This window comes from Pseudorasbora parva, chromosome 9, assembly GCF_024679245.1.
Source record: "Pseudorasbora parva isolate DD20220531a chromosome 9, ASM2467924v1, whole genome shotgun sequence".
Lineage (NCBI taxonomy): Eukaryota > Metazoa > Chordata > Actinopteri > Cypriniformes > Gobionidae > Pseudorasbora > Pseudorasbora parva.
The window spans coordinates 40,796,645-40,810,308 of NC_090180.1; the positions used below are offsets into that span (position 1 = coordinate 40,796,645).

The following is a 13,664-nucleotide window of genomic DNA, read 5'->3' on the forward strand; positions in this document are numbered from 1 at the left end:
GTGTGCGTGTGTGTGTGTGTGTCCTTGTTTATATTACATTATGGGGACCAGATGTCCCCATAAGGATAGTAAAACGCGAGATTACCTACATTGTGGGAAACAGCCAGCGGTCCCCACTTTTCATAAGGCTTATAAATCATACAGGATGAGTTTTTTTTGAGAAAGTAAAAATGCAGAATGGGTAGGTTTAGGGGCTGTGTGTGTGTGTGTGTGTGTGTGTGTGTGTGTGCATTTATTTATTTATTTTAAATATAAAAACACAACCAACATATATAAAAATCTTGATACAAGGGGCACCAAGTTATATCTTGCCTAGGGCAGCAAATTGGTCAGGGCCGGCCCTGACCAGGCTGTACTGTTTGAGATACAGGAATTCAATCAGTACCCAGTAGGGTTGTTTGTTCCAGAATATCCCCCATTTACCAGTTCAATCTGTCTAGTTATGTCTTGGTAAGAACTGATCGCAGTCTCCCCCTGATCTTCTTATGTGTCTGACATGCTACCACAGACTTTAATTGGATTGGAGGTCCTAGCTTTTTTTTTTTTTTTTTTTCATTTTTGCTGAGTACGCATGCGGAGAGCCCGAATTATATTGCCTTACCACTCAACATGAACCTGGTTGCTTACAAATATGTGAGCATATTGATGCTCACTCAATGTATTTGTGTTTTTACAATAGCGTAATTTTGTTGCTTAAGAGTTGCTTGAATTCAACCTATGAATTAGTTGCACAAATAAATACAAAAGAATAAAGATACAAATGAAAATAAAGAGAGGATTTTGGGTAGGTCTAACACTATGGGCACAGAAATACTAGATTACTGAATAGAATAACACTAGATAGTCTTTTAGCCCTGTAAGAATTAAATATTAATCCTAATTTCGTACAATCTGCGGGGCGGTAGTGGCTCAGTGGTTCATGTAGGTTGGTGGTTCAACCCCCGGGTCCACCTGACCAGTCGTCGTGGTGTTCATGATCCAGACACCTAACCCCAGCTGCTCCCAACGAGCTGGATGGCGCCTTGCGTGGCTGACGTCATTGGTGTATGAATAGGTGAATGTGAGGCAATATGTAAAGCGCTTTGGTGGCCATGGGTCTGTTGAAAGTGCTATATAAATGTAGTCTATTTACCATATTTTGTTGTTTTTATTATTTTTATCACCATTAATGACAGACATGCATAAGGCTGCTGTCACTTTGAAAGATTCATTATTCTGTTACACATGCGTTTATTACTGTTATAATCCGCAAAAAATAAAGTTTTGTTACTTGCAAGCTGTTTTGCGTGAATGTTTACATTGGTAGGCTAAGTCTTAAAAAGACGTGCAAATGATAAACTTTGGTGATGATGCAACACTGGCCTGATTGTTCAAGTGATAATTCCGGCAACTGCCCCGACTCCGGAAACGCCAGAGCCTGGTATCACTGCATGAAGCTTGCTTGACGTGTGCCTGCACAGATGCAATGATGTTAAGTGCATTTGAGAGACAGAAAAAGAGACAGAGAATCACTCACGTAACAAGCATGAGACCTGTGGGAATTACTAAAGTTATGCGCAATACTCACAATCCCACACTGAAATTCAAGCCCTGATCTATTCATTGCATCTTTGAGCACTTAAGGCTCAACAATGAGGATGACTTGATGGGCTGGGGACATTGTGAAAATTTCAGCACAATGCTGCACTGCTTCTGAAAGTTTTACATGAATTGATCTTGTTCAGGCACTGATCTTGTTTAGCACACTAAAATGAATTTAAACGTTTTCTGTTATGTGTTCTACATTGCAAATTGTGCTGATTTGTTATCTTAGTTTAGCTGTGGGTTTTTGTGGGGGTTCAGTGAAAATGTTAGCTGGGCAAGATGTATTTTAAAGTATAGAAATGTCAAAATTATTGCTTCAAAGTATATTAAAAGTAGACATATTAAAGACATTCTTAGACATCAGTACCCATGTGACTGTGGTTTCTCAGCCTTTTGAGTCTGATACAAGAATTCCTGGTATGTTTTAAGGGCCGGGTCAAGGTGGGAATATATTTGCCATGTTTAAACTGTTGAGGCCAGGTAAGGATATTCCTGCTGTTTTGACACAACTCCAGGTATATACTTATGCTCACATAGTGGTCAAAAATTAAAAAACAAACAAACAAAAAAATTCCCACTGAAATGAATGTAGTATATTTTAGTTTGACAATTTTTTTTATTCCTCTCTCACATTCAGCATTGCAGAGTACTAAATGGGGAGCCCAAATTGCTCCTTATACCTGAGTCTTGCTTCACACGCCTTTACCTTTTTTTTGTATGTACTGTATAGGTGTAGTAATACAGTATTATAGATTTGTTGGTACTAAATTACATTTATGGAATAGTTATGATCCATTTATTACCTGTTAATCGCTTTTTGAGCATAGACCTGAAAATGAAAATTCTAAATCTTGAATGCAAATTTAGAGCCATAGAGTTTGATCTGTTTTTGAAAAAAGTTTAGCCTATTATTATGAAAAAATGTATAAAATACAGGTCCTTCTCAAAAAATTAGCATATTGTGATGAAGTTCATTATTTTCCATAATGTAATTATAAAAAATAAACTTTCATATATTTTAGATTCATTGCACACCAACTGAAATATTTCAGGTCTTTTATTGTTTTAATACTGATGATTTTGGCATACAGCTCATGAAAACCCAAAATTCCAATCTAAAAAAATTAGCATATCATGAAAAGGTTCTCTAAACGAGCTATTAACCTAATCATCTGAATCAACTAATGAACTCTAAACACCTGCAAAAGATTCCTGAGGCTTTTAAAAACTCCCAGCCTGGTTCATTACTCAAAACCGCAATCATGGGTAAGACTGCCGACCTGACTGCTGTCCAGAAGGCCATCATTGACACCCTCAAGCGAGAGGGTAAGACACAGAAAGAAATTTCTGAGTGCTGTATCAAGGCACCTCAGTGGGAAGTCTGTGGGGAGGAAAAAGTGTGGCAAAAAACGCTGCACAACTAGAAGAGGTGACCGGACCCTGAGGAAGATTGTGGAGAAGGACTGATTCCAGACCTTGTGGGACCTGTGGAAGCAGTGGACTGAGTCTGGAGTAGAAACATCCAGAGCCACCGTGTACAGGCGTGTGCAGGAAATGGGCTACAGGTGCCGCATTCCCCAGGTCAAGCCACTTTTGAACCAGAAACAGCGGCAGAAGCGCCTGACCTGGGCTACAGAGAAGCAGCACTGGACTGTTGCTCAAATTTTGCATATCATTTGGAAATCAAGATGCCAGAGTCTGGAGGAAGACTGGGGAGAAGGAAATGCCAAAATGCCTGAAGTCCAGTGTCAAGTACCCACAGTCAGTGATGGTCTGGGGTGCCATGTCAGCTGCTGGTGTTGGTCCACTGTGTTTTATCAAGGGCAGGGTCAATGCAGCTAGCTATCAGGAGATTTTGGAGCACTTCATGCTTCCACCTGCTGAAAAGCTTTATGGTGAAGATTTGGTTTTTCAGCACGCCCTGGCACCTGCTCACAGTGCCAAAACCACTGGTAAATGGTTTACTGACCATGGTATTACTGTGCTCAATTGGCCTGCCAACTCTCCTGACCTGAACCCCATAGAGAATCTGTGGGATATTGTGAAGAGAAAGTTGAGAGACGCAAGGCCCAACACTCTGGATGAGCTTAAGGCCGCTATCGAAGCATCCTGGGCCTCCATAACACCTCAGCAGTGCCACAGGCTGATCGCCGCCATGCCACGCCGCATTGAAGCAGTCATTTCTGCAAAAGGATTCCCGACCAAGTATTTAGTGCATAACTGGACATAATTATTTGAAGGTTGACTTTTTTTTGTAAAAACACTTTTCTTTTATTGGTCGGATGAAAAATGCCAATTTTTTGAGATTGGAATTTTGGGTTTTCATGAGCTGTATGCCAAAATCATCAGTATTAAAACAATAAAAGACCTAAAATATTTCAGTGGGTGTGCAATGAATCTAAAATATATGAAAGTTTAATTTTTATCATTATATTATGGACAATAATGAACTTTATCACAATATGCTAATTTTTTGAGAAGGACCTGTATATATTTTACATTTTTTTATGCGAGATATATATTTTCCAAAACATATTTTACTCTAAAAAAACTAAATGTTTAGACCAAAAAGCACCAGAGGGTTTAGAAAGGAATTTTAGGAAACAGTATATATTTGAGGTGGTGTTTTCTCTAAGTTATTAACTGTTTTCATGTAGAGGGCTTTGTGTGTGTGTGTGTGAAAACTTGTGCCCATGGCCCTAGTGGTCAGTTTGACCTCTATGCTTTGTGGTGCAAATGCACTGTGCTTTGTTTTCGACACTCCTGTCTGGCTTGACCATAGATTTGACTTAAACTAAACTTAGACTCCTCTATAAGTGTCTGCAAAATACTTTGAGGTTCCACACTTCTGCCTCTCCTTCTGATTTCAGCCCAATTCGCCAGCTTTTCCTCTGCATCAGCTTTTCACTCTCTTACTGTGGGCACAAATGCCAGCCAGCTCTCCACAAAGCCAAACACCGGAGCCGCACGCCTGTGGCTTTGAGAAATGCAGGTGTGCTGCCTTGGTCTTTAGAGAGATGTTTTCTTTCAACATGGTTCCTCCCAAAAACAGCACATCAGTTGTGGGTAAATATCCTGCTGGTTCCAGCGTACGCCAGCACTTCAAAGCAGTGAGAGCTTCCTGAGAAAAACCTTGGGGGGAGCCAGGGGTTAAATCAGTTGGGTTGCCATCTACTTTAATGACTTTCCTTTCCCATAAAGTTTCTTCTGCACTTCAAGCATCAGGAAATTGCTTAAGTCTTAACCTAAATAAACCATAACATTTTCATCCCTCACTTAGGACTTTGTGTTCTACAACTTCTACAAGTTGTTCTGGTCGACCAGTAGTGGGAATTTCGGTCATTGCTGGTCATTGTGATGTTGCAATTAAGAACAGAATAAAGACTTAATCCGGACAATCAAGTAAATGGTTTTTGTCACCTGAGGGTGATTATGGGATCAGGTTGGCTAAGTTTGAACCCCAGAATAAGGAAGTGTCCTCTCAGGCAGAACCACAGACTCCTGCTGGGGTCCTAATTTGCTCACCAGGGGTTGAATTCATTCTGTCATCTCTTAATTAAGGCTTGAAGACCGATGCCAGAGATGGTTTCAGTAAGTCTTCTTAACCAGAACAACATTTTTATCTTTCCTGAAGATAGTTATATTTTCTTCACTTTCAGATTTTTTTTTTAGGAAATCAACATGAATTTATGAAGTCAACTTATGTGACTTTTGCCCCAATTTTTTTGTTGTATTGACAATAACATTCACGATGACTTTGGAAAATAAGTAAATGCGACTAAGGAGAATGATAACTGCATAAGTGGAGGAAAGGAATGAAAAGTATATTAAGAATCGCCTTGCCTCAAAAACCTTTTGCATCAACTTTTTTAAAATTATTTTATTATTAAATTTTTTTGCTTTGCAAAATGGTACTCAAACCAGTCAAGACAGACTTCATGGACTTCCTTTAATTTATTTGCAGCCATCAAACCCCAGTTTTTATCCGTGTGTTTTCCACATCTTTAGATAATTTAAGCATGTTATGAACCTTCTACTTTCAAATGAACTTTTTCATTTAAAAAAAAAAATTATTTATAATAAAATAGTTTTTTATTAGAACAATTATTTTTATTTCATGCATGTTTGTTATTCAAGGGCCTCTTAGTTAATTCTTTCTTTGCCAACTCCTGTATCATTAGCCGATTCCTGCTGAGTTAATGGATCCTTGAAGCTCTTTAATCTCTCTCTCTTTCTCTCTCTTGCTTCATGAAGAATGCTTATTTTACATTTGCTTTATTTCTTCTTCCTTTTTCTAGTACACTTTATTGCCAAAAGTATTGGGACACCCTTCTAAATAATTGAATTCAGGTGTTCCAATTATTTCCATGGCCACAAGTGTGAAACAAGTGTATAAAATCAAGCCCCTAAGCATGCAGACGTATTTACAAACATTTGTGAAAGAATGGGTCACTTTCAGGAGGTCAGTAAATTCAAGTGTGTTACTGTAAAAGGTTGCCACCTGTGCAATAAGTCCAATCTTGAAATTTCTTTGCTACTAAATATTCCACAGTCAACTTTTAGTGGTATTATAACATAGTGGAAGGAATTGGGAACATCAGCAATTCAGCCATTAGGCCATGTAAATCACAGAGAGGGGTCAGCATATCCTGAGACGCAGAGTGCACAGAAGTCGTCAACTTTCTACTGAGTCAGTAGCTACAAACCTCCAAACTCTATGTGGCCTTAAGATTAGCCCAAGAACAGTGGCTAGAGAGCTTCATGGAATGGGTTTCCATGGCCAAGCAGCTGCATCCAAGCCTTACATCCCCAAGTGCAATGCAAAGCGTCAGATGCAGCGGTGTAAAGCACGCCGCCACTGGACTCTAGAGCAGTAGAGACATGTTCTCTGGAGTGACGAATCAGGCTTCTCTGTCTGGCAATCTGATGGACGAGTCTGGGTTTCGCGGTTACCAGGGAATGGTACTTGCCTGACTGTATTGTGCTAAATTTTAAGTTTGGTGGAGGGGGGATTATGGTGTGGAGGAATTTTTTTTTTTTTTTTTTTTACAGGGGTTGGGCTTGTCCCCTTAGTTCTAATGAAAGGAACTCTTAATGCTTCAGCATACCAAGATATGTTTGAGGATGGCCCCTTCCTGTTCCAACTGGACTGCACACCAGTGTACAAAGCAGGGTCCAAAAATAGGTCCTGATAAATCCTTATAGAACACCTTTGGGATGAATTAGAGCGGAGATTGTGAGCCAGGTCTTCTTGTCCAACATTAGTGCCTGACCTCACAAATGCGCTTCTAGAAGAATGGTCAAAAAATGTCCATAAACAGACTTCTAAGCCTTGTGGAAAGCCTTTCCAGAAGTGTTGAAGCTGTTATAGCTTCAAAGGGTGGACCAACTCCAAATTAAACTCTACGGCAGGGCTATTCAAATCTTACCCTGGAGGGCCATTGCTGTGCTGAGTTTCGCTCCAACCCTGATCAAACACACCCAACCTGTGATTTTCTAATGATCCTGAAAACATTGATTAGCATGTTCAGGTGTGTTTGATTAGGGTTGGAGCTAAACTCTGCACCGCATTGGCCCTCCAGGGTAAGATTTGAATAGCCCTGCTCTACGGATTAAGAATGGGATGTCATTAAAGTTCATGTGCATCTAATGGCATGCATCCCCAAAACTTTTGGCAATAATGTGTATGTCCACTTTCTGATTTTTTTTTAACCATATGTGTATTATTATGCTGTTAACAAATATTTTAATCCACCTATCAAAATTTCAATTAGTAATCCTGCCGTTACTATTTTTTTTTAATGGTCAATATGTGCTGTTTCCATCATCTCTATAAGGCATATCTTGTCAGCAGTGGATTTTATGATCCTATCACATGTACCTGTATGCATGTGTCTTTAAAACCAGACCACTGTTATTCACACCATCCTAAGCAGCAGGTGCTTGATGTTTTTATTTGTATTTGATGGTCTGTCTGCCCACACAGCTAGTGAAAATCAATCTCTGATAGTTCTTCAATAATGTCCTAAGAGACACAGTAGTGACCTGAAGTCTCTAAAGTGCATAGTGGATGTCTGTACAGCATGGAAGTGGAATGAACCATCCTTGCAGGCCTAACATCAGTCATCATGAACAGACTCTCTTTATATCTCAGTTTTTCCATTGCTGTGCATTTCTCTCTCTTTTGTTTAAACAAAGCTAATAGTTTTAGGGCTCTTCAAAATGTATTAGTTTAAAAATGATGCAGCAAAGGTTTTTGAGCTCATACATTGTGCAAGGAACTGTGTGAAAATAAGTTTTGTGAAAAGGAATAAAAGTTGTTGGTGTTTTATTTCAGCTGAAAATGCTATAAATTCTATAGGTTTGGTTTTGGAGTTTTATTAAAATGTATTTGAGGCACACTTTTCTGATGAGCCCAGGTTGAGGAGGAGGATTGTGTTCTCAAACACGGTGTTACACTGAGGGATGTTTTTACAGAGTGAAAATGAGTTTGAAAACATTTTCCCATACAGCATCATAAATGAAAGCGGCAGTGGTTCAAGTGGTCATTTAGTTAACTATGGAAATAGTAAGCAAACATTTACTGTCATTTCATAATGTGAAGGATGAGTGACAATGAATTGGAATATTTTTCGGAATGCACCATAATGTGTCTATTGAGTGAGTTTTCCATTTTGGAAAGTTTGCTTGGAACCTGCCATTTAGCAATATTAGCAAAGGAAAATACAGAATCCATTATTTAATGTGTGTTAAACTACAGCTTTACAGCATGAAGTTATGTAGAAGTTTTTGTTTTAATTAGTTTATTTTACAGAGACTATTGCAAATACAAGATATTTTGAGTGTACAGATATCGGCCATACAAAGTTCACATGCCCCCACGAGGCCTAGGCTGGTGGGGGCATGGGGTTCAATGCTTCTTTAACTATCTTAACCCTTCTGGGACCCAAAGCACGTGGTGCATCCTGAGTAATTAAGTTGCAACCATGAAGAGAGTGCACAAGCTTTCTAAGGTTCAGGTTTCATTATACTATCTTTTCGCCCTCCAGATCTCTCCAATGCACTAGGCAAAGCCTCGGTAACACTCAGTGCCACAACTGGTGTGCATGTAGTTGCCTTAAAGCATGTGAATGGGCATATGGGTGCAACGCAGTTTATTAATTATTTATGTAGTGTCACTAATGTTATTTGTACAACTTCTGTCTAACAAGTGCTGGTATTTTTTTCTCTCTCTTTTATTGTAGATGTGGACCTGTCGGTGTGCAAGCACACTGGGCCATCATGTTGTACACGAAGAATGGAAGAGAGCTACAGAGCGGCAGTCCTGAGAGACACCACCCAGAACATCAGATCATACAGCTTTGAGCTGAAATATCTCATTTCTGAACATGCCGCCGCCTTCCAGGGTATATGGATGCATGCATGGATGGATGGTAGAGGGATGAACGGATGATATAGATAAGTAAAATGGGTGGATAAATACTGTAGATGGATACAAGAATGGATAGATGGATCAGTGGAAGAATTAGTATGGATAGAGCAATAACTGCCTCTATATATTGTATGTGTAGGTACATTTTACAGTATAGCTACAAAATGTACCTATACATACAATTCACTGTAGTTTCCAGCTGAAATTAACACCAGTGCGGCGGTAAGACTTTTAATGCAAATTATTATAATTACAGGGGTATATTATTGACTAATAAAGATATAGGAAAAATGGTATTTGGCATTTGTTAACAATGTTGCAAATACCAGTAAATGAACAATCGCATGATTCATTTAAATACTGTTCTCCCATAAATTAAGCATCTGAAAGGGAAACTCTTACAAATACATATGTAATAAGGCCACAAAACTACCTTGTATCCCGTCAGTGTGATGTCATTAACTATGCTGTAAAGCAGGGGAGTCTCAAAACAAGCCAGGCTATTCCGGTTTATTTTTCTGTTGATATGAAAAATCATAGGAATGAGAACATGTGTAACATTAACAACACATTATTAGCTATTTGATCATGTAGTCAAGCTAAAAGCTAATCATATTAATTACTGTTATGTATCCGACGTTGTAAAAAGTGAAACCATTGTGCAGCATTTTCTACAAGAACTTAAGTAAAGTTGAGTGGAAACAGGGCTCATTTGGATATTTATGGGTGCGCCTATACTAAATCAGAGCCATAGAGAGAGAGAGTTGCGACAACTCCATAGACTCCAATGGAACGTTTTTTTTACAGCAATGGCGGCTCGTGGAGACTCTCAATAGTTCCCGGAAGTAGCAGCCGCGCCATAGCGTTACAGCAGAACAGACCGTTTGTGATGCACTTTTAAAAGGTAAGATGCTTAATTAGTAAGATTTTAAATTATCAGCAAATCTCAATTCCGTTTCATCCATCGTTATGAAATTAGAGAAAATTATTCTACTTGCAAGGTATGGAAAGTTAGATATTAGTTAAATATAACATGTCGATGTGTAATAAAATGATTGAAAATCAATGCATTTATTGACTATTAATTACCAAAAATCGCAGTTCTGTCACTGTGACTAACAATTTGAATTGCTTGCCAAAGCACTTCTTGGAACTATTCGAGGTCTACATGAATCACGTGACTATCAAGCGTTGTGAACTTCTGTTGTCTCGACTCTCTTTCTCTATGGCTCTGTACTAAATGAAGCAAAGGTGTAGCGTTACAGTCAAGCTATTTTAAGGCATGAATAATTTTTTGGAAAATATTTTTAACATATTTATTTTGGTGCTCAAAGATTAGTTTTAAAGGAAGTGTATGTAAGATATTGGCCAAAACTGTTACTGCAATCACTTTCAAATGACTGTAGAGCGGTGTATCCCCTCTCCCTCTCCCCCTGACTCGAGGTTGCCAGATAGGCTGCAGGATCAGCAGGAACCTTTGTAGATCTGCAGCTGTGGTAACTAGAGCAGATCTGGCAACCCGGATGCCGAAACACTACTGACTTTGTGATTGGTAGATAGGTGGAGGGCGGAGCTTCAGGCCAAAACACAACATGACAACAACAACATCAGTTGAGGGCTGCAGCAACAACTTTTAAATGACAATATCCTGACCGGACTACTGCTGTCAGTGATATAAATATTTGAAATTGACATGATTTATTAATGTCTAGTGACATATCAGGGCCATTTTATGGTTAATTGAAAAGCATATTTACATACAGTTCCTTTAAGGGATAAAATTAGTGACTACAGGGGAACTTTAACATATAGTGCATAATTTGGAAACTAATACATTTTGACACGAGCAACACAAAACCAGCTCCATTTATATGGCTTTTCTGATATAGCAAACTTGCTCGATAACTCAGATTGTACAGCATTGCACATGTAGTTGTGGAGCACATGGGTACGAGTTCATTGAAACTTGCTAAAGCAAGCTAAAATTGCACTGCCGCTTCAGTATATGTATTTATATCTCGTGTTTGCTTTTGTTAACGCTATAGGTTAGGTTTAGGGTGCAATTTTCAAATGCAATAGAGCATTAACCTTTTAGCACCACTTATCAAACATTTAATTTCTGAGCTTTCTATGTAAAACAACCAATAAAACCTTGTTACATTCATGTTCATCTGTTTCGGATAAAACTGAATGCACTTTAAGCGCCACTTGCTGGACATTTTGCTTTGAAATTGTCACAAAATGTGCAAGAAACTATGCAATATTTTACAGCAATCCTGTCACAGGTTTGTTTTTCCAATGAGTCTAGATTGGGATGGATGGCAAATGTATGGGTTGGCTTTTCCTGTGTACTTGCCTTTGTTGCCTATAGTTTGACTTGTTTAATTGATAGAAATGGCATAGTGGTTTTTTGTTCATGTGGTTTGGCATCCTGTGATAGGTAAAGGGAACTTTAGAGTTTAATCTTTGGCGCTGATTGTATGTGAACAGGAAGCCTCTTCTCATCGTCTTGATTAAAGCCCCAGATGCGTCTTTTAGGAAAATATGAACTAGCTGCAAACATTCAGAAGCATTTACAGTCTTAATTATGTTAGATTATGTTCTATGAAGTCTAGTTATGTGAGGTTTGGTTGGATTTTACTGCATTAATTCCTTAGAAGGGGAAATCATAGTGCTTGCCCACACTCTCACGAGTGTTGAACCCAGTGGCCAAACCATAATCGGCAGTGGGGCTTTAAAGAATCTCAGTCGTATGCACCCTTGTGTGTGCTTTGGCAGAGAGGACTGGTTGTTATTAAGGTCTTCTGTCAGTTCATTCATGAGTATCAAGCCTTGGTGTGAATGAATGAGCTCTCACATACACTATTTCAGTCCTGCACTCACGATACGCTCATTTTAACACGATCTGCGGCCACAGTAACTCCACAGAAATGGACACACTCTTACACATTCTCAATCGCACAAGAAGGGTGCAAACCACATACATAGTTTTCGGTTATGCTCTTCAATCATCCCTTTGTCTTTCCTAGCCCGTTTTCTTGTGGTGATGCATCCGCGAGACAGCGCAGATTGTTCACTGCATTCCAGCGAAGCGTTTGTAAGGTTTGTGTCTCGAATGCGGAGATATGCGCAGAATGTTTCGCCGTCGACAGGTCACATGCAGTAATCAGGAATGTTCAAACAATGGAGCTGATTGCCTTTTACGGCTGCTTGTGTGTGTGTGTGTGTGTGTGTCTGTGTGTGTGTGTGCTTAACCATTTATCTTTAGTTTCTGCATGGGTCAGGGAAAGGAAGATTGACTGTGCCACACATGCAACAGAATTATTGCATAAACATACATTTTCTCACTTTCAAGAGTTAAACTCTCAAGCTTTTATTTTGGCAGAAAACTGCAGGAAGACCTTTATGGTTTTGTGACAACAGGTTTACAAATGCTTCTCATTAGAAATCTAGATATATTCTATATTCAATTTGTTTTCTGTCCACAAAAAATGTTGGAAATTATGCAAATGGGAAACTTTGCCTTCCCAAATGCATATTAAATTCTCAGCTCATGCAGAGATGGAGTTTGCAGCATTTACTGAAAACCTCTGCTGAAAACACTGTATCCTAAGATGCTCACCTTAAAGGGATAGTTCACCCAAAAATGTATATTCTGAGTCATCTTTTACGCTCCCTCATGTTGTTTCAAAGCTCTATGACTTTAACACAAGGGTGAGTACGTGACTTCTATAACTTCTATAAACTCTATTCCTGTCTCAAAATGTCTCTGTGTTTGCTTGTATTCAGTTAAAGGGATAGTTCACCCAAAAAAGAAAAAACATTCTGCATTTACTCGGCTTCAAGTTGTTCCAATCCTGTATGGATTGTGACGTCATCATCAGCTGGAGTGACTACGGTTACAACCACTGAGTGGCAAAAAGACGGAGTGGCAGCATTATTTTTCAGTGTAAATGCCAGAAAAAAACACATCTAAACCTTGAAAGAACTTTGGGATTGACGAAATCTCAGGTAGAATTTTACTGTTGTAAGCTACAGAAAAGAGCTTAAAAAAATGTAAAAATGTGTTTATATATATAAAACATTGTTATAAGAGATTATCCAGATTTAGACCTATACCTATATAAAGTGTTCAAAGGCAAATATGCTTTATGTATTTTTCTGCCGTCGAAATCAGGCACATATATGTCAGGAAACACTATTCCTGTCAATATCCATGAATCACTGGTTATTTGGTAAGCTATAAGCAAGACTTATTTCGAGTCCAACCTTTAGTTAAACTGATAATTGTAGCGTTTTTGCAGTTTCCCCTTATTAAATCCAGTCAGGCAACAGGCTCTTTTACATGCCACTCTGTCTGGCTGATGGGGCGTTTTTTGTGTGTTCAGCAGTAGAGAGAAATTCATGCAGGTTTGGAACAACTTGATGGTCAGTAAAGGATGACAGAGTTTTTCATTTTTTGGTGACCAATAGTCAACGTTGGTGATTCTGCAGAAAACAAATCATATTCAAAAGAAAAAATCATACAAATTTGTGAGGGGGAGTAAATAATGATATGATTTCTCATTTTTGGGTGAACCATCCCTTTAAAAAAAATTGTCCCACATATTTGTAATTTTTTTGTAAACAGTAGACGAGACTGTGAGAG

General features: G+C 38.8%; 1 protein-coding gene across 2 annotated transcripts in view; it reads left to right on the plus strand.

Moving 5' to 3' along the window:
* gpc5c (glypican 5c) overlaps positions 1-13,664 on the plus strand; it is a 185,368-nt gene that overhangs the window by 15,469 nt on the left and 156,235 nt on the right. For both annotated transcript variants that reach the window (XM_067452659.1, XM_067452660.1), the window contains exon 2: positions 8,829-8,990. In XM_067452659.1, the coding sequence (XP_067308760.1) occupies positions 8,829-8,990 (162 nt within the window). The remainder of the gene's footprint in view (positions 1-8,828; positions 8,991-13,664) is intronic.